This window comes from Lissotriton helveticus, chromosome 1_2, assembly GCF_964261635.1.
Source record: "Lissotriton helveticus chromosome 1_2, aLisHel1.1, whole genome shotgun sequence".
NCBI classification, from domain to species: domain Eukaryota; kingdom Metazoa; phylum Chordata; class Amphibia; order Caudata; family Salamandridae; genus Lissotriton; species Lissotriton helveticus.
This window is the reverse complement of record NC_136058.1, coordinates 154239504-154261446: the sequence shown is the minus strand read 5'-3', so window position 1 is coordinate 154261446 and position 21943 is coordinate 154239504. Positions and strand designations below refer to the sequence as shown.

Below are 21943 nucleotides of genomic sequence, written 5' to 3'. Positions count from 1 at the left end.
GTTTCAGGGGTGGAAATACAACAAAGCTCGGGTTGTGCTGATTTTTAAAGAAGAGAGATGGTTTGGTGTTTAACAGAAAAGGGAGATGAGAAAGACAGGGAACTAAATGGATGGTAGAGGGCAGAAAGAGAAGGGAGGGCAGCATGGCATGGAAATGGAGGGATAGTGGTTTTACCCTGGTAGTTTGAGAGCAAAGGAAGGCAGCAAAAGTTGGCTAAAGATGTATAAGGATCTAGATAAAAAGCAAGAAAAGAAAGGGGACTTTGATTGGGTAATAAATACAGCATGGGGGCAAGACTGGGTCACCGTGGGAAACTGGACCAATGGCAGAGACTTTAGACACAGCAAGGGAAAAGAGATGAGTTGAACAAGGAATTCGAAAAATGACTGCAAACAGTAGAAGGAAAGGGTGGCTGACATAGCTTGAGGTGGTTGGGGGGTTAAGTAGCAAGTAAAGGAGGTTTTATAGTTGGTACTTTAGTAATTTATGCCAGCTGGCACAGGGCATATGTACACATTCAATTGCTTCTACTACCTCTCCTGAGAGGTTAGCAAAGTTAGCTGTTTCTGCTTTAAGCAACTTCTAACTGGAACTTTTCCATGTAGTGTATTTACTTGTTTTTCATGTGATTACTTTCCAGCAGAAAAAAAGCGCTTCCTGACTGCCTGGGAGTAAAAACCTTGGATCTGTGGTGGCATTTCATGATCAGCTTCATTGGAAGATGTAGCTGTGAAAGAGAATCCGGGGCTCTTGAGGCAGATTTCTTTGGAATCACTTACATTACCTTCTCAACCCAGTTTACTTTCCTATCTATTTTGAAGAAGCTTGTTTCTGTGCACTGCATAAACGCACTGTCCTGCTGTACATGCTGCTTTAACTATTTACCCCCCCCCCCAGTACATTTGAAGTACATTTCTGCCTTATGTAGGCACACAATGCACCAGGCTCTTATGGAAATGTGGCTTAATTATCGGCTGCCACGGGAGGGCGCGGAGCCTCTAATCACAACTACTTAGCCACATTGTGTGATCCTGGGCAAGTGTTACATTTTCATGGTCCTCCTGTCCTAATCTTCCAGGATTGGTTGTGCTTCGATCAGGGTTAACCCCTTGTACTAAGCGCTACCTTAAACAACTATATCTTTCTAAACAGCATAGGAGCCAGTGGTTTGACCAGAATTTTGTTAGTGTTTGCAGGGGCAGCAAGGTCAAAAAGAGCTTTCTGAGACTTGTTTGCTATAAATGAGATAAAATGTGTGATATTGGGAGGCCTGTGGGCATGACTGTGTTCAGTGAGACTAGAGCTTTAGTCCCTGTGAGGGTCTGAGGTCACCTATCCCGCAACAGGTATTGTAAATGGATGCCTTTTGTCCTGGCAATAGAAGGGATCACCCATAGTTTAGCGCCCCAGTGCTTCCCTAAAGTCATTCTTACTGCTGCACACAAAAGCATGTTAAGTCCCTGATAATTTTATGTGCAAGGTTTTGGTAACGTTTTTTAATTGAAATTAAGGCTCGAAATGCACTGGCAAGAGGCAGGACCAGATAAACTACGAGGAAAGAAAAAAAGCATAGTGCAGGCACCGGGTGAAATGTGAGGCTCATGGAAACGGAAGTACTGGCCGGAGTTTTTATGTACACCCTAGTTGAAACAGGAGAGCCCCAGGGACGCGGAGCAGGGGCTGGGAGGTGAGGCCAGTGGGGTGCACTGGCACCAAATAAGTGAAGAGGGAAAGCAATGTGCGAAGGGAGGGGCCCGTGAATTACTTCACTGCTGGAGGCAAATGCGAGTGAGTGGGGAGCGACCTGGGGGCTGTATCTGACAGGCCATGGGGCAGCACATTAGAAGGGTGAACAGAGAGCCCATGTGAGAGTATGGTCCGCCAGGCTCTTTCTCGCCAATGCTGTGGCTGTTCTCGGACTTCAGAAGCTGCATCATGTTTCCCTCTTGCTCTAAGGATTGAAAGAGCCAGAAGAGGAGCCCGGAAGCCGCATGAAAGCTTCGTGGAGTAAGACAAAAACCTCTTAGCTGACCGCGCTGTGCAATTTCTGTATGAACCTGCCAATTTCAACTTAATCAAGCGGCCGACTTGGGAGCTGGGGAACCAGGTTCGGTTCTCAGTCTTTGTTCAACATCCTGGGAGTCCGGGCAAAACTTTAATCTCCCCGTGCCTACAGAAATAAAATAGGCATCCTTGTGTAATGTAACTGGCTCTCATATAAAGCACTTTGTTTCAGTCAGGTGTCTCGATTTACTATAGTGCACGGTCTACTTGTCCTTCAGACAAAACAGACATTAAAACTTCTTGCTCTTGCAAGAAATCTAGATGTCTCGGGCGTCGGGCGATACAAATTCCCCTTCCCTGGGTCTGGGAATTAGCCTCCAACAGCCAATTAGGTTGACATACCCACTGAGCACATGGCAGACAACCACATTCTTCAGCCAAGAATTGTCTGTTTGTTGACATGAAACAAGAAGTGGAGGGAGGGGGTTATTAGTGTACAACAGTACCCTCCTTCCTTTAAATAGTAATAGAAACCCTTAGGGTCACAAAGTTGCCAGGCCTTGGAAGGTTGTTAGAGGTACTTATGGTTCGGAGTTTAAGGGAAACCTGACTTCAGTTTCTACGACTAAACCCATTTGGAATAATCTTTTCTTATGTTCCCTGAGACATCTCCCATCTGAATCTCTAGGCTCTTCCAGCCCTACCAGCAGGTCACATACACCTTTTTACTCAACATCTAAACGCAGGAATGGGGTCTTGTTGCGCAATGACCAGAAAGACATTAATATCTCAGTTAACTTGACTAATGTCAAACGCCAGAGACATCTTTTGTTGTATGGAATTTACAGCCAAGTTTCACCAAGCTATGTGCAAATGCTCAGATAACTTGAAATTATTCACCGCTAATACAATGATGTTTATGTAGGCAGAACAACATAGGTGAAATGAGCACACTTTGAAGTGATTGTGTATTCCCACAAACAAACAGTACTAACTATATATTTCGCAAAGAATCTCTATAATTTTTTCACAAAAGGGTTTATCTCCTGTTCATTACAATTTACAATCAAGTGTTATCACTGAGTGCATATTGTTAGTTTCAAACTGCTAACCTTGTTAGAAGGGAAAGTCAACATTCGTCAATATTTGAATGAGCTACTGTTCATGCTAGCTTTTAGTGTCAAATTCATTAAAAACAGCTAACAGCCCCCCCATTTTCTGAAATCACAGACATCATGTATTTTGTATGATATGGGAATGTAAAGGAAAGAACTACATTCTAGCATCCTTCCACTAGGCAGATAGCACGTTCCTCAGTTGTTAGTCTTTCACCAGCTTTGATAAGATTCTAAGCAAAGAAGCCCAAAACCCCTTCACAACTTTAATAGTTATCTTGAATGTTAATCTTTAAGTCACATACGCCAGTGCAATCCATTGGCATCAGACATGATATGCCAGAAGTGAGAAACTGAAATCAGCATTTATGCACTTACGTTTTCCACAAGTTGGAGCCTTCTAATTAGGCACAATGTCAAAGCATGTTTGATACAAAGTCACAACATCAACATTCAAAGATTTGATTCAAAAGAAGCAGTCTTCAACATTGACCATTTACTTTGTTTCCTTTAGGCTTCAGCAAGTTCTCCTTCATCCACTGTCTACCTAAGTCAGGCAGTTGACTTAGATATGTGGAGGTATTTAGGTAATGATATTATTATTAACTTGTTTTTCATAAGACACTTTATACCACACTTCTGCCAGTTCGTGAGGTCTTTAAATAGGAGGTGTTACGATTAACAATCTATGGTACTAAATGTACTGATGTTTCAGGAGAATGTTAGACAGAGATGGCCTTGTTGTAACTTGTAACTTACAGATTGTCACTTTGTTTCAGCTGCGACATTGAGCTATCCCACCAGCTTGCAAGTCTGGATATTTACAACATAAATACCGCACCAACTGACCATACTATTATGACATTCTAAACAAATTACTTATATCAAGGAGAAACAAATAAGAGTAAGGGATCCCAAAGGTGACAAGACACTTCTGCAACATCCAGGAATCCATGGTCAATCGTGTTACTGTATCCGTCTACTTAAAGCTAGTTTTGCCCACCATACTTCATTCCCCTCAAGGTCCGTAGGGGCAGTAGCAGTACCTTATGACAGTTAAGTTGAATATTGCTGAGAGACCTTCATGACTACTAAAGACATGATGTTCATGGGTCAAAGCATATCAGCAGCCCCACAAAATAATGGAAAGTCATAGTCACAACCCAGTCTGCAACACAGGTGATGACCATAGACTACTACAGAAGTTTTTTTTGTTTTTTTTTTTTAACAAGTCATTTCTGGAAGCAATAATTATGTACCCAACATTTTTTCAAAATGTCAATTAAGTTTAACTGCCATCTATAGTGAAATTAAGAACAATGTATATGAGAGTCTGATTGCTGCTTTATAATGCAATCTGTCAATGACAAATGATCTGCAATGATTAAGTTCCACGCAGGGTGAAATATGTTGGGGCTGTTTTTTATTAGTCCTCTGGCCTTTTTGATAACTTTATTCAATAATAAAGCTTTTGATATGTTTTGTAAACCTGGCTTTTCAAACTTGGCAACTACTTGATTTGAGGATTGTCTCAGGATCGTGGTTTAGCCTGCAGCATCAATAGGGAAGATTTCCTTAATTGGATGAAAGACACTTGGAGTGTGCGATCCGTGAGCAAGTCATTCAGGGCCATGACATCGCATCATACAGGAGACATAATGCAAATGAGACATCTATTTAATACAACTTCTGCCCATCAACTAAACGGTTGAACAATATACTCCTGCAGAGTTATAAAAACAGGGGCAGTCATTGTTAATGAAAAAGAGGATGGAAGATATGCAGTATGGTAGACCGTGAACCTTAAAAAATGAATTGCAAATTGAACTAATTCAAGTCCCCCACAGCAAATGTGAATAATATATGGTGCTTCAGCCAGACACTTTGATGGGGTCAGTTAGTCAACAAAAACGTCAATGCAGCAGTACTATATAAAGTGAAACTCTTACATTACCTTTCTGCAAAGCTATTTACCAAACATTTTAAGTGTGTATGTCATAAATGCACTTTATAAATGACACCATATTTGTCCACATAAAAAACATTCCTCCGCAAGCTGGTGTGCTGTTTGGCACCACGCATAGTTCTGCACCTTTAAGATACCTGTCAGTTAAACTCTTTAAGGAGTAAATACTAAATACTACGCACCGTACATAGTTAGTTTTGAAATACACCATGTTTCTCAATAATAACCAGTTCTAAAAATTACATGTGCATATTTACAAACAGTAAGGTAAGAGTCATACCTTGCAGCCAACTGCAAGTAGGGCATGAAGAAGAACTATCGTCACCACAGTTGCAATCGCAATTCGTCGGTTGTCATCTCGAACAGCAGGCCAAAAGGTCAAGACCAATACAGACCCTGAAATGAACATTGCAAGCACAACTAATATCCACCGCATCGATTCAAATGGAAAAATCCACAGCAACTAGAAAAAGGTATAATATAATATCACTGTACAGTAGTAGAGGTATACACATATGGAAAGGCAATGAGGCACATTTATTGAACAACTCAAAAACTAAAAACTAGATTTGACTTTGGTTGTTTAAATCTTTACTGAGTTACTTATTTCAGTCTGGACATTACCATTCAGTTAAATATGCCAACTGTCTGTTTCATTGCCTATAGTCAAACCTAAACTCACATGAAATTACAATTGTGAGAAATTGACCCAAATGACATTAAAATTTCGAGAAGTGGATACACACATTGCTACATAAGCTACCACCTCCACTGTCCTAAAAACATGCCCAATATCATCAGCAGTAACGTCCTAGACGAAAGGTACTCCTTTGTGTGTCTAGTCAGAAGAGGTGCTTTAATGCAAAAACACAGGACTTTATTTGAGCAAAGTACTAGACACAATGATGACACTTTGAGGACTAACATCAAACATTTAATTATATTTTAAGCTCAAGAAGAACACTGCCTTTAACAATGAGAATTATTTGTGTGCTAAGAAATAATTTTACTCCCCAAAATAATCACAGTGGTGAGTAAAATACTTCCAGTTTGAACCCTTATTTTGGGCCATGTTGCAGATTAGGACTTCAACTCCCTCTTACTTGTGACGATATATCGATATAGATATCGATATATATATATATATATATATATATATATATATATATATATATATATATATATATATATATATATATATATATATATATATATATATATATATATATATATCTAGAGAAGATGGAAAGTTGCCAATTGCTCCAGTTATCTATTTTACAGCTTATGAAATGCTTTAGAAGCTACTTGCTTAACACTGAGTGGTCATCATTGGTAAATACTCCAGAAGGAGGTCATTTAGTCAGGGCACATCTGGGTCACGTATTATGATGATTTAAACCCACACCAGTTGACATTTACTTATGAATCCAAACCTCAGAAGTTCTTTTCACCAAACGGTGATAGGAGTTATAAAAAACATCTTCAGGAACACTTCTTTCATTTTCTGTAACTTTTATTTATGTTTTTTCACAAGGGCTGTTGATATAATTCTATCAGATGTAAAGTTCAATTTGCAGTTTCATCTTGAATAACAGTTATCTGGTGCAAATGTGCTGTGGTTTCTCCTCCACTTAAATAGGCTTGAAACCAGGTACATCGTTTCTGCCACTATCACATTGTGCATTCTATATGCTGTAGAGATCGAAAATGAACTGTAGACTAAAAGTGGTGTTGTTGGTCTCAATACTCAATATCCTTGTCCACCCCATCAAAAACGTGAGTGAGTGCTAATTTCTATACATTTCTATACATTATGAAGAGCATCATGAGGAAACTGATTTTGTCCCATATTGAGTGTTGGATTTTGCAATATTAACTTATATTTGTGGCTCACTGTACTATATGTATGCTGAATGAACTTCTTATATTCAGTTTTGACAGTCAACAAACTGTGCTTGTTGTACCTTTACCATGGGTGTATAAGGGATAACAATTTCAAATCCATCTTATGTACCCTTTCAGCAAAGTATCCAGAACATCGCTGTCACTGCTGACTGCGCTCCCAGTTTTAATACAATTATTTGAATATATTTAATACAGTTGTTACTTGGTCAAGAACAACAAACATTAAGAATTCTAAGTCTACCATGGAAGCAGGTCTCTAAATTTATGGCAATTCCGAAAGTTTGCAGATACACCCCCCTATAGCGCTCATCGCTATTTCCACCCCAGGTTAACAATGCTATGGGAAAGAAGTGGGAAAGGTATGGGGTAGGAACAATTGGGGACTTTTTTGGGAGAGCAATATTTTCAATTTTCCAGGCTACAGCAGGTTTTTGGTATACCGGATAACCAATACTTTAAATTTGTCCAGATTGGGAGCATCCTCACCTTGTGTAGCCCTAAGATTAAGCTCGACTAGCTACCACTCTTGGATGCCATAACTAGGAAGTCGGAAGTCTAGCAGAATTAGGAATTTTTTCCAAACAACCTAGAAAAAAACCGAAGAATCCCGGGCAGTGAAATTGGGAAACCCCGATGTGGATATCTATATGAGCCTTTCTTTAACCGCCAAAATACTTTTATCCTCAAACTTAAAAGCTCAACTGTACAAAACTATATTTAATCTTTATTTTACACCTGCCAAACTGTACACTTGGGGATAAGGATAGATGATAAGTGCCCCAGTTGTGGGTGAGGGCCAGCCACCCTGATCCATATGCTGTATGACTGTGACAAACTGTCTATTAAAAGAAGGGATGCTAGGTTTTTGGAAGGAACTATTTAGCCATAGACTAGAACTATCCCCTACTCTGTTGACCTCGGGTATGATAGCACTATGGGTCTTAGTATCGAGCAGGAATACTGTCTTTTTTTGGGGATAGCAGTATACAGGATATTACTAGCGGCTAGATGGAAAGATGCAGAACCACCAACTTTCCATTTGTAGCTTGCCAGACTTCTCGGAATTTACAATCAAGAAAGGGCTATTTATGCCTGTAGGGGCAGACAGGCCAGAATTCGGGGGAAGAAGATTTGGGTGCATATCGCCGATTGGAGCAGAGATGCAAGGATGGGATAGGAGAGAGCTAACCGAGGCGGCCTAGAGCTCCTTGGGGCCCAAGGGGGTGGGTTTTCCCTTCTCTCTCCTTTTAATAATATAAAATAGGGGTAGGATGTAATGAATTGCTTTACCTTTTAGATATTCCCAAGGTACTGTACTGTTTTGGTTAACTGTCTTCCAATGGACCAAGCTGTTCTTTATATGATGTAGCGCTTTTCAAAACTGCTTTTACTGTATCAACTGCTTTTTATGACTACTCTTTTGTACTGTATTAATTGGTTTTTATGTGATCCTTGACTGGTATTTGACGTATTTGTATTTTGTGGAAATGCATAATAAAATTGTTTTTTAAAAGAATTCTAAGTCTACCAAGCAGGTCATACTTACAGCAGTTGGAATATAGATGAACAGTGAATAACCATAGACACAAACAATTTCCAGAAAGGAGTACGAGACAATGTTCATAACTTTGCTGTTTCTCCACATGAGGAACCCCCAAAGGGCCAGTGGAACAAGCCATGCGTATGAGTAGATGGCAGTTGCTGCAATGGACACTGAAACACAGAAAACCACAAGATCTTACACTTAATGATTAATATGCTGAGTGCATTGACCATAAAATATCCTGGAGGGGAAATTTTGATGTCAAACAAGAAATTAATTGCAATGTAACTGCACACATTTGTAAAAGCGTACAACATTAATCAGACATGGGCTGTTTTGATGAAGGTTTTTAAACTACAGTACATAACTCTACATACACTAACTTTTAACAATATTTCTGCAACCATTGGTTTGTGCATGGTGCTTACTAAACTTTCAGCTATATAATAAGCACTATTCAGTTATCCATTTATAATTAAGGAAATCTCAAGAGGTCTGCCTCTTGCCTTAGTATTCCCAAAATAATATTTGCTACTAGGGCTTGCCCCAGTCTTATCTGTGTGGCTTGATACTTACCTGTCTTTAGGGAAGGCTGCTTTCAGTCCACAAAACAAAAAACAAGCATTTGCAATGCAATAGGTCTCGCATTAGGAAAGTTTGAGCTATTGGTATTGTAAATGACACATTTTTTATTAATGTTTTGTTTTTGAAAATAGCAAAATTAATAGCTTTGTCATTTACAATGCCAATAGTTCTAACTTTCGCAAATGTGACACCTATAGCATTTGTAATGCAATATGTGTTGTATTTACATGACTTACATGTATTGATATTACAAATAACAATGGCTTTTAATTTTTTTTCAATAATTAATACTTACATGAAAGTTATTGTAATTTATAATGGCACTAGCCTAAAGTTTTGTAAATAACTCTTGTGAAGATTATGTTCAGTGTATTTTATTGTGACGAAAATCAAAGAACAGAAGTGAAATATTAACATATTTTTGTTACATTTGTAATAAAGCTTGAAACATTGAGAGAAAATATGTGAACCAGGTGTTGTTGAATGGTTGCACAGATTGATGCTGTGGTGGCGCTGAGTGATCCTGTGATGGCGAACGAGTGATGCTGTGGCCTTCAGTGATGCTGTGGTGGCGCCGAGTGATGCTGTGATGGTGAACGAGTGATGCTGTGGCCTTCAGTGAAGCTGTGGTAGCGCATAGTGATGTTGTGGTGCCCCTGAGTGATGCTGTGGTGGTGCGGAGTGATGCTGTATGCTATGTTTTGTTATGCCATGCTATGTTTTGCTATCCTATGCTTTGATTTGTTATGCTATGCTGTGTTTTGTATGCTATGTTATGCTATGCTTTGTTATGCTATGCTTTGTTATGCTATGCTTTGTTATGCTATGCTTTGTTATGCTATGCTTTGTTATGTTATGCTATGCTATGTTTTGTTAGGCTATTCTATGTTTTGCTGTGTTTGGTATGCTATGTTTTGCTATGCTATTATATGTTTTGTTTTGCTATGCTATGTTTTGTTGTGTTCTGTTAAGCTATGCTATGTTTTGTTGTGTTTTGCTATGTTTTGTTATGCTATGCTATGTTTTGTTATGGTATGCTATGTTTTGTTATGCTATGCTATGTTTTGTTATGCTATGTTTTGTTATGTTTTGTATGTTATGTTTTGCTATGCTATTACATGTTTTGCTATGCTATGTTTTGTTGTGTTCTGTTAAGCTATGCTATGTTTTGTTATGTTATGCTAGGTTTTGTTTTGCTATCCTATGCTTTGTTTTGTTATGCTATGCTATGTTTTGTTGTGTTTTGTTATGCTATGCTTTGTTGTGTTTTGTATGCTATGTTTTGCTATGTTATTACATGTTTTGCTATGCTATGTTTTGTTGTGTTCTGTTAACCCCTCCACTGCGCCCGTGATTTTGCGGAAGTGCGGCACTTCCGCAAAACGGGCGGGGCCGCGTCGGCCATTGGCCGCCGGCAGCACCAGCGAGGTAGCGTTGCCGTCGGCCAATGGACGACGGCTGCATGGAAGGGGTTAAGCTATGCTATGTTTTGTTATGTTATGTTTTGTTATGCTGTGCTATGTTTTGTTTTGCTATCCTATGCTTTGTTGTGTTTTGTTATGCTATACTTTGTTGTGTTGTGTTTTGCTATGCTATGTTTTGTTTTGCTATCCTATGCTTGGTTTTGTTATGCTATGCTATGTTTTGCTATCCTATGCTTTTTTTTGTTATGCTTTGCTGTGTTTTGTTATGCTATGTTTTATTATGCTATGCTGGTGAGGGTGTGAGTGTGTGTGTGAGAGTGTGAGTGTGTGTGTGTGAGGGGGAGGTGAGGGGGTGTAAGGGTGAGGGGGTGTAAGGGTGAGGGGGTGTAAGGGTGAGGGGGTGTAAGGGTGAGGGGGTGTAAGGGTGAGGGGGGGTGAGGGGGTGAGGGGGGTGAGGATGAAGGGGTGAGGGGGTGAGGGGGAGTGAGGGGGAGTGAGGGTGGGTAAGTGTGGGTGGGGGTGGGTGAGGGGGTGTGTGAGGGTGAGGGGGTGTGAGGGTGAGGGTGTGTGAGGGGGTGTGGGGGTGTGAGGGTGTGAGTGTGTGGGGGTGAGGGGGTGTGAGGGTGGGGGATGTGAGGGTGGGGGATGTGAGGGTGGGGGATGTGAGGGTGGGGGGGTGAGGGTGGGGGGGTGAGGGTGGGGGGGTGAGGGTGGGGGGGGTGAGGGTGGGGGGTGTGAGGGGGTGAGGGTGAGGAGGGGTGAGGAGGTGTGAGGGGTGAGGGGTGTGAGGGTGTGTGGGGGTGTGAGGGGGTGAGGGTGAGTGAGGGTGAGTGAGGGTGAGTGAGGGTGTGGGGCGGAGGGTGTGAGGGTGAGTGAGAGAGCGTGAGGGTGAGTGAGGGTGGGTGGGTGAGGGTGGGTGAGGGTGAGTGAGGGTGAGTGAGGGTGAGTGAGGGTGAGTGAGGGTGAGTGAGGGTGGGTGAGGGTGAGTGAGGGTGAGTGAGGGTGAGTGAGTGAGGGTGTGTGAGGGTGTGTGAGAGAGAGAGAGTGAGGGTGTGTGAGGGTGAGTGAGGGTGGGTGAGGGTGAGTGAGTGAGGGTGTGTGAGGGTGTGTGAGGGTGTGTGAGGGTGTGTGACGGTGTGTGAGGGTGTAAGGGGGTGTGAATGTAAATGTTATGGAAATTACGTACATTTTTTACGTACGAAAATTACATAAGCATTGATATTTAAGAAAATGATGTAAGAATTGTAAGACTTGATTTCCTTATGCATAAATAAACAAATGTCGTTTCTGTTACTTTTCCTCCTGCAACTTTCTTTGTGCTGTGTACTGCCTTTGAAAATACAGTGAGCCTGTGAAAGACAGTGCAGAGGAGCGCAGTTATTTACAGTATCTCCAAAGGCAGTTATATTTGTCAGGGCCTCTCAGTAGCCGACTTCTTGTGAAAGCGAGCTCATTCATCCTGCATCTCACTGTCCTGCCATTTCCGGCAGACAGAGGGAGGAGGTGAAACCACAGGTTATGAGGGGTGAACGCAGGAACACCCCAGCGTCGGAGTTATTGGCATTATCAATACCAATGATTTTACCGAGCCATGTTGCAGGGTCTATATCCTTTGTGACCAAAAGAGGTCCCACCACATGGCTCGGTAAAACACATTGGTATTAATAATGCCAATAACTCCAATTAGAAAAATAGCTTGCATGTGACCCCGTGCCCTGCATATCACATCGTCACATTTGGATATTTAACCAGAAGCGAGCGTGGTCATGGTTTTTTTTTTTAAAAAACCTTTGTTTTAATCCTTTTGTTGCATAATATTGTGAGGGTTAGTAAGCATTAAATGACTACAATTACAATTGCTATGTAATCTGAATTCAGAGATAAAAAGACATGGGTGCGCAAAAAGAAAGGGAACTCCTAATAAGCGCATTAAAGGCAGTAAGACTAGAAACGTTAAGCGCAGCAGCTACCAGCTACAGTGTGCATCCCTGAGCAATGCAAGAAATTATCGAAGACCAGCACAGGAACGTTATTGATATAAGTTGCAGTACAGCAATTTAGCAATCGCACAGGAAATTTTAGGAATGTAAGCACACTGGGGACTCAGTAGGGGTCCGAGTTCAAGTAGTGTTATACAAGCCACCAGCTGGCCACGCACCGAAAAGACCATGTATTAGAGAAAATCTAAATAAAGGTAATAGCAGAGGCAGGAAGGGAGAAAAGAAAACCGTCCCAGCAGGTTAGGGGGACTGGAGGGGTGAGGAAACAATGGGCTGCTGAAACAACACAGCAATGGGGGCTCCGTGAAGGGAAAGTGTGTTGTTTTGGGCGGCCTTGTCTTGCTCATCTCATGTCCCTCTGCTACGCTTTCCGGGATTCAGGACAGCCAACCCCAGAGGGCTCACAGCGGTGGGACTTGGGCAGCAGCGGAGGCACAAAAGGCAAGAGACAAAACGGGTCTTCAGACAGATAAGCTGCTCTTTTCGGAAACAAATAGTAATTGCATTTCAGCCAGAATTAGGAGCAAGTTTCACATCTTCAACTCCAAATAATAAGATGAAAGAAATGTTTATTACACTGCTCAAACGAAAGGAACTGCTTGCATAGGGATAATGTTCTTTACACCGATGCCATTTGGCAACGGTCGTTGTACTTTGAATAATAGCACGACCAGCTAAAGCAATCTCGGCACAATATAACAGCGAATTACTTAAATCTTTGAAAGTCTCAACAACAAGCCGGAGAAACTTGGCAGAGCAACAAACAAAACAAGTTGTGAATGAAAGAACATTGCGGACAGAAGCTTTTAGGGGCGGGGGAGCGGATCCCTTTGAAGCACGGCCTCACGGCCGTGCTAGAAGTGTGTGTTAATTAGGGGGAGGAGAAGTGAGGCCGAGTGCGCTGGGGAAGCAACAGATGGCTTTAATTTAAACCTCTCGGAGGCAGGCGGCTTGGATAAAAGCGCGGTCACGAGAACTCATGCACTCGTCGAAATCCGCATCGTAAAAAGTCAGTTTTGTGGTTCGGTTGCAATAGGTCTCTCTGCGAGCCCTAACAAAGTGTGGCAGCTTCGTAATAATTTTTTGTTATGAATGCAATTTCTGCTTAACTGCAATCAGGACTGCAACCTTTACTTTCGGTCAAGAGTATTGATGCAGGCTGTCAACACCGAGTACAATCTAAATTTTTCTTTTACATAGGTTTTACATGATTTAATGGTTGCTCAGGACTTGGCATTTGAACACAGACCATTTTAAGTTGGGTTGAGGATGATCCCTTCCAAGGCATGTCCAGGAAGCCTATCCTTAACAATAAAGGTTTGCAGGTAGCCACAGACTTAAGTTATTAGGCACTCTTGTTGTGGTAAGTGGGAACTTGGCAGAATACATGTCCACTTATGGCCCTTATGGTTTTTTAATGCCATGCAGATGGGATTCATATCTTTTCCTACAACCCGAAGGATATCATTTTCTAGAGTTTCTTCCTGCAAGTGAAAAGAAAAGACACATTTTCTGTGAAGTGTGAATTTTTCACAAAGATCAGAAAGAGGTATTTGCACAGCTGTAGGTGATCATTGATCATTGAATATTGAGAACTACCTTTGTGGATGATATATATTATCAATATTTGGAACATGATGAATTATACATGGAGTAGAATGTATATTCATTAAAGAATGAAGAATCAATGAATCTTGTGGATTGAACTTTATGTGAAGCGTGTTTCAAAACTTTAGACCACGTGTCATGTTCAAGCTGTGCACTGGGGAGCCTACCTCTCATCAGGGGTAGCTTTGTAAAAGTGTGAATTTTTCCTCTGACCTCTAGTTAAGAGGTTTCAGTGCTAATGTGAATATTGCAGATACGTATATAGTAGCACACGCTTGCTGGTGCTTGGACCTGTGGGGCTAAGAAAACAAGTCATATGACACAGATATGGATACCAGGACTCTTACTGGAAAAATGACCAAATCTACTCGAAAACACTGAAATGAACATCACTGTCCTGCGCCATTTGGTGCTGAACCATTCGAACATTCTTTATAGACAGAAGTAATGATCAAAAGTGATGCTCCATTGGTGCGACCTATATGATGATGAAAAATATTACTGAAATGTAGTTATCAAACCAGCAGCTAAGCTGAAACCAGCATTGGAAATGCAATAGGTCTCGCATTAGGAAAGTTGGAGCTATTGGTCTTATAAATGACTTTTTTTTGTATTTATGTGTTGTTTTTTAAAATAGCTAAGTTAATAGCTTTGTCATTTACAATGCCAATAGTTAGAACTTTCGCAAATGTGACACCTATTGCATTTGTAATGCAACATGTTTTGTATTTACGTGACTTAGATGTATTGATATTACAAATAACAATGGCTTTTAATTTTTTTAAATAATTAATACTTAAATAATTTATTTAATTTGTAATGTCAATAGCTTAAACTTTTGTAAATAACTTTTGTGAAGATTATGTTCAGTGTTTTTTATTGTGACGAAAATCCAAGAACAGAAGTGAAATATTAACATCTTTTTGTGATTTGTAATAAAGCTTGAAAGCTTGAAAACAGCTTGAAACATTAAAAGAACATATTTGAACCAGTGATGTTGTGGTTGCGCTGAGTGATGCTGTGGTTGCGCTGAGTGATGCTGTGGTTGCGCTGAGTGATGCTGTGGTTGCGCTGAGTGATGCTGTGGTTGCGCTGAGTGATGCTGTGGTTGCGCTGAGTGATGCTGTGGTTGCGCTGAGTGATGCAGTGGTTGCGCTGAGTGATGCAGTGGTTGCGCTGAGTGATGCAGTGGTTGCGCTGAGTGATGCTGTGATGGCGCTGAGTGATGCTGCGGTGGCGCTGAGTGATGCTGGGGTGGCGCTGAGTGATAATGTGGTGGTGCTGAGTGATGCTGGGGTAGCGCTGAGTGATAATGTGGTGGTGCTGAGTGATGCTGGGGTAGCGCTGAGTGATGATGTGGTGATGCTGAGTGGTGCTGAGTGATCAAGGGGTGATGCTGGGGTGGTGCTGAGTGATGCAGAGTGGTGCTGTGGTGGTGCAGAGTGGTGCTGTGGTGCAGGGCTCGACAAATCAAAAAAATCTTACTTGACCTGCAGGTCGAGCGAGTAGACTTTTCTACTCGACCTAACAGCAATGCACTCGACCCACAAATTGATTGCATATATATATATTTTTTTTTAATGCTTAGGAGCAACTTCTGATCAGAATGTTTTGTGTGAAAACAGTATTGAATTCAGGGGCGGATTCCTATCAGAGGTAACAGATTAAAAACAGGGACTGAAACAGGAGAAGAGCAACACATACTACATAGGAGTAAAGCCGGCTAGCAAGGTGAGCCTGTGAATGAAGAGCAGACGGGTAGTACTAAGTCACCCTGGCTCACTTGCAACGTGCTGCACACCAAGACATAATTTAATAACATACTGAATTGATTCATTGTACACCTAGACGAGACCTGGTATCTAACGCCGGGACAGACATACAGCGTAAATGAGCACTTTTTTGAGGAGGAAAAAACAAGGGACTCCAAGAACGGTTGTTTAGCCGCTGGTGGGGGAGGGGGCGGGCCGCCATTGCGGAGAGGGTCCTAGAGATATATGTCTAGATAAAAAGAATAGCATAGCCAAAATAAAACTGGGTAAATTAGGTGTTGCAATAGACAGACAGACCATTTCGAAAAAGAGCAATCGTCGAAACGGTTTCCTCAAACACAATTCAACAATTGGTTTGCTAATGCTGTTCAGGCAGGGATATTCATGCTGTAAATATGGGGTCAGACACACATTGCCCAGGATCACATGTAGCCAAGGCAGGAACCGGCGCTGTAAATAAAGCCTGTGCCTTCTAGGCGCGGGAGGGGTGAGTGGACACGTCACATGAGCGCTGCATCTCCCGCCGTGCACGGAGCAGCAGGCCCGTCAGGCTCCGGCAGGAAGAACGGCAGGTCTCGCAGCAGCTAGTTACTTCTCAGTCACTGGTATTCACGGTTTCACCAGTGCTGGAGCATATTAAAATGAAGGGGAATCGAAGAGCCTAAAAAATGAAAATAAAAAAAGACACTATTTTAACCCCTATGAAAGAACCCCCAGTAGGTACTGAATTGATATTTGTATAGCGCTTTTCACGACCTGCGAGACCCAAAGCACTTTCTGGGTCGTCCTTCTGTATTCTGTATATAGCGCTTCGTACACCTAGCGAGGTACTAAAGCGCTCCCATGTATCAGGTTCATGGGAGTCACTGCGCACAGCTGGGAGGCCGCATCCCCGGTGTGGCTCCAATTATAGGAGATATGTCCGCATTACTGTCCAGTTCTGGAGGCGACTGCTGGAAAACCAGCTGGTAATAGACCCCTGTCCCTCCATTGAAACCCGGACTCCCCGCCGCCTCATTCAACATGCCGCATATCTATGATAACTTGAACCCTCGAGTGAAGGGTAAGTTAAACAGAAGCTTCCAGACCCTGTGGGGTTCCCAAACAACCCCCAGCTGTCCAGAGCGGAGCCCCGCTGACAGAGCACTCTTTCATGTGCAACAAAACCATATATTAGTGTTAAAAACCGACTCACCTCTGCAAACAAATCGCCCTGCACTCCGTCTCGACTCCACCGAAGAGAGAGCGTATTGGCGTGCTACAAGATTGACGGAACTGGGACCCACAGAAACAATAGGCAGTGCACCATACCACCATCACTAAGTTAGGTGGTGTGTGCATGCTGCCCCCTAGAGCCTTCACCGCACACAGCACCACCACCAATCATGCTGCCCCCTAGAGCCTTCACCTGCTACTGCAGTGCCCTGCCAGATCGCACTCGCCAGGCCGGTCAAGTAGGCCTTGAAACCGACTCGCCCTTCAGGAAATTCACTCGCATTTGCGGGCGGTCGAGTACATTTTTCGACCCCTGGTGGTGCAGAGTGGTGCTGTGGTGGTTGTGTGGTGGTGCCGAGTGGTGCTGTGGTGGTGCTGAGTGGTGCTGTGGTGGTGCTGTGGTGGTGCTGAGTGATGCTGTGGTGGTGCTGAGTGATGCTGTGGTGGTGCTGAGTGATGCTGTGGTGGTGCTGAGTGATGCTGTGGTGGTGCTGAGTGATGCTGTGGTGGTGCTGAGTGGGAGATGGGGAGAGGGAGAAAAAGGAGAGCAGGGAGAGAGGAGAGAGAGACGGGGAGAAAGAAGAGAGAGACGGAGAGAGGAGAGGGAAGAGAGGGAAAGGGAGAGAGGGAGAGGGAAGTGAGGGAAAGGGAGAGAGGTAGACAGAGAGAGGGAGAGTGAGAGAGTGAGGGGAGGGAGAGAAAGGGAGGACGAGAGGGAAGGAGGGAGAGGAGAGGGAGTGGAGTGAGAGAGGGATAGAGAGAGAGAGGAGAGCAGGGAGAGGGATAGAGGAGGAGAGAGTGAGAACCATGTTATCGACTCAAGCACCATGAAATACCAGGAAGGCACGTTTCGTTTAGGAGGTTGATGCATAATAAAAAAAAATCACAGACGCACTACTCCACTTTAAGGAGGCAACACTTCCAACATTATGTAATTGCCCCTCTGTCAAACAGAGGACTGGAGTTAAGATGTCCCTGAAATAGGCCATACACCAAGCTTTAGTTCCAGCCTTGGGCTGGAACTAAAGCTATCAGCTGGCTGTCCACAGCGAGAAAGTAAACAAAGCGACTGTCTCCTGCTGATTTGGGCTGAACATCATATGTTTTATTTTTTTTATTCATTTAAGATTAAAACAAATAAAAAAATACTACTTTTAAAGTCAACTCCCATTTCTTTGTAGATTAATAATAGTCTGGAACTATATGTTAGCAAAAAAGTAAAGTTCTGAAACTCTTTGGCAAAGTACACTTCAAAAAGAGAGAGTTCAGGTTTTACAATTATTTATGCAATATCGTGAGCTGTCGTGAAAATTTGCCTTCGTTGTCTCTGCTCTTAAGAAGGGCGCCTCTTTGCACCACCGAGCTCACGTGATCGAAGGAACGGCTCACGGCACAATATCAGGAAGAAGGCTGCTCACTAAGAAACGTGCGAGTCCGGAAACTGTCAGGTGATAGCATCACATGACTGAAACATCACGTGACTTTTGAAGAGCGCCTGACATCTCCCAAGAGAGGAAGAAGAGGTACGTGGGCAAGGGAGGCACTGCATGGCGTCAAACTAATCCAGCAACGAGAGGTGTTCAGAACTCCGGCAGCGCTACACATTTATATAGGGCAGCAGCCTAAATCCTGATGGTTTAGGGGACAGCAGTTATCGCAGACTGGGGGCAACCCTATCCCCGGGTGTTGATAAATCTCAGGAACATCTCAGTAGGATTGGCATCCTTCTAGGAAAAAAAATAGCAGCCATTTTAATGTGTTTTAGGATTCCGGGAGGGTCTAGAGTTGGTACTTCAATAGAAGTTTGTGTAAAATCTTGTATCAAGATATAAGATCAAGATTCTTGTGGCAAGAATAACTCGGAAAGTTAAAAGAAAAGGATACACTGCCTGGCGGCCGTGAAACTGAAAGCACGGCCGGCCGGCCGTGAAAGCCTTTGATGCAGCAGGGGGCGGAGCGGGAAGAGCTGCTGGTGGCACCAAGCTGGGCAACAAATGGCTGGCGATTTGATGCTGTGCACGCGCATTTTATTTCATTGCGCTTGCGAATTGACCTAAAAGCGCACGTGCACTGCATCAAATCGCCACTTTGGTTAAACTCTGGATAAGCCCCTATATCTCTCGCCAGCTCAAATGCGCAAGCGCATCGGCAGGCGAGACCTAAAAATGACGAGCTCTTGGCATTGCTGTGGGGAGGGAGGGAGGAGAAATGCGAGACCGGGCCTGGTGGCCGTGAAAAGTGTGAAGCAGGGGGCGGGGGAGCAGATCCCTTTGAAGTGAAGCTAAGCTTCACTTCAAAGGCAGGAGGCTCGAGCAACAGATGGCTGGCTTTGATGTGGTGATGCGAGGCAGGCGGATAGAAGCGCGTGCACGGGACGTTCACCTCCTGAAGTCATATGGTGCCTTTAAACTGCCGAATGAAGGCATAACCCACTGGAGTTTTAGTAAAGTCTGACAAACTCAAATGCCTTATAAAACGAAAGGTATAGTCTATTTTTTGTAAAGGTAGACTCTAACTGCACATTCAAAAACACATCTTTAATTAGGTCTTATTGTAAACAGCATCAATACAATTTTCGGGATGAAAAGGCAGCCAGCAATTCTTGTAGCTGAAAAATAGTCCCGTGAACGAGTACAGATTTACACCAGCGGGAAAAATACCCGATTTATTCAAAGCCATATCACGGTTCGAGGTCTCAAAATGGTCATTCAGTCTTCCGCACCTAACTTGGCCGTAGGACAGGCAGTTACACTTCAGTTCTGCTATGAGCCCAACCTCCAAGGACAATGGGGCAAAAACAACAACGAAACACATGTAATGACTACACAGCATAACATTTGATGATAATACCATTTTGGTTTTTCTGCAATCAGGAAGTGCATGTGATATTTAAAAAAAATAACAACCCTTACTGAAAACGGCAAACACTCAAACGTTCGTGGTAGATGTGGGCGAGTCAACAAACAGGGAGAGCCACACGGCTCTAAACCCAGGCATGAAACGAGCGAGCCCCGAAAAATTGTTGCCACGTAAATAATACAACCATTGTGTTCAAATATGAAAAAGTTTCTTCAAAATAAAAATGTGTGTGTTCAACGTGTGGAAAGCGTTTCATCTTATTACATACATCTGGTGGGAGAAGAGATCACTTGCATTACCACGGTTTCACTCCCTCAGCCCTAAACGCCAAACGGATTGCAATAAGCCTTCGGTGATATTTACTCAAACACACGCAGTCAGCAGGTGGCGCTGCAACTCCTTCATTGCCGCTTCAGGAATTTGCATTAAGCCGCACTCTGCTGCTTACAGGATCCAAGACCTACGCCAATGAGTGAGGATGCCTGTGCTCCAATTTATTTATTTATGCAATGTTATAGGTTTGAACATATTTGGTTTGTTCCTAGATATGAGACACGCTTGCAATAAATGAGAATCGGATGCGGGAAGCTCATTCTCATAAGACTGTGCCAAGTGAAAATGAAACGTATTGCCTTTGTCTGCATCCCAAAGTATGTGCCTCGCTCAGCGAGTGAGACAACCAACCCGAGCTGTGAGACCTTAAGTGCTTGTTTAGGCGGGTGTCTTCTCTTCGCAATGATAATATAATGATAGGAGGAGTATCTCAGAATCGGGTCTTTGAAAATATGCTGCTCACTTAATTTGAAAATAATGTATGTCCTTCAATAATGCGGTTCAGTGGATTCCAGAAACTGCAGACCATGCTTAAAAGCTAAATAAATCAAAATAAACATGGAGGAATAGAAGCGCTCTGATCCCTGATACCTTCGGGTGAAGTTCGAGCTATAAACAAGCTCTCTGCATTGCTGGGGGAGGGGGGGGGGGGGGGTGGGGGGGCCAGGGAGAAGCAGCCTTTGATGTGCGAGTCAGTGGGAGGGAACAACCATAAGGGGTGTGATTGGTGGTGCTGAGTGGAAAGCGCGTGCACATGCACATGCACTCGGCGCAATCCACCTGGTTTAGCTTTCCTGGTTTCAACTCTTAGTTTAGCCCAAATTGTCTCAAGCTATTAATTCCTGCGGAATTTAATAGTCGAGACCTAAAAAGTCTGTGTGCACTATACATTACATGGGCTCTTTAATCATGTCTCAGATGGAACCGATGGCGACTTTTTGATGTGCTGAGGGCCACCACTTATGGATAGAAAGGGTAGTTGGGAAAAAATATTTAATTCCTAAAACCTTGTGATAGGAAATTAAGCTTCAACCTGCCCTCCACTAACGTATTGGTGTGATGCATACGGTAAACGTTAATAGGCATAGTTAAAAAAAAAAAAAAACTACCTTGAACTCAGCTCAGTATTTGTGAAGCCACACAGAGAGAATAATCAATAGGAGAAATTGTTCTAAGTAAGGGCAGCGCAGAGGTCTGGCATTTCCACAGTGATTGCACACAAAGCAATGCAAGGAATCCTTGTAAATAGTCTAAACCAGTGGTTCTTAACCTTTTGACTTCTGTGGACCCCCACTTAATCCTCACAGGAATCCAGGGACCCCCACTGATTCATTACAGGATCCCGGCTTAAGTAACTTCGATGATTTGAAGCTCAAAACAATACACACAAAAAACAGAAACAAGTATTCAAACAACTACACAAATTATAAAATATTTAATTTAAAAACTAGCTTAAAAAAAGAATAATTCAATTTTAATGGGACAGTTGTGGCATTTTTAAGTTCAACTGAGGCCAATCATCGTCCATACTATATTCTGTTTGATGCATAGGCACTGTTCCCACAAATCCATCTGAGGAGACCAACTTAATTTTTAGCCTCCAATTTCAAATT

The 21943-nt window shown here is 42.7% G+C and overlaps 1 protein-coding gene across 4 annotated transcripts in view; it reads right to left on the bottom strand.

Moving 5' to 3' along the window:
- Nucleotides 1–21943, bottom strand: part of YIPF1 (Yip1 domain family member 1) — a 163630-nt gene that overhangs the window by 54670 nt on the left and 87017 nt on the right. For all 4 annotated transcript variants that reach the window (XM_078670416.1, XM_078670426.1, XM_078670432.1 and 1 more), the window contains exons 7-8: nt 8538–8704; nt 5367–5549 (exon numbers count right to left, since the gene is read on the bottom strand). In XM_078670416.1, coding sequence (XP_078526542.1) covers nt 5367–5549; nt 8538–8704 — 350 coding nt within the window. The remainder of the gene's footprint in view (nt 1–5366; nt 5550–8537; nt 8705–21943) is intronic.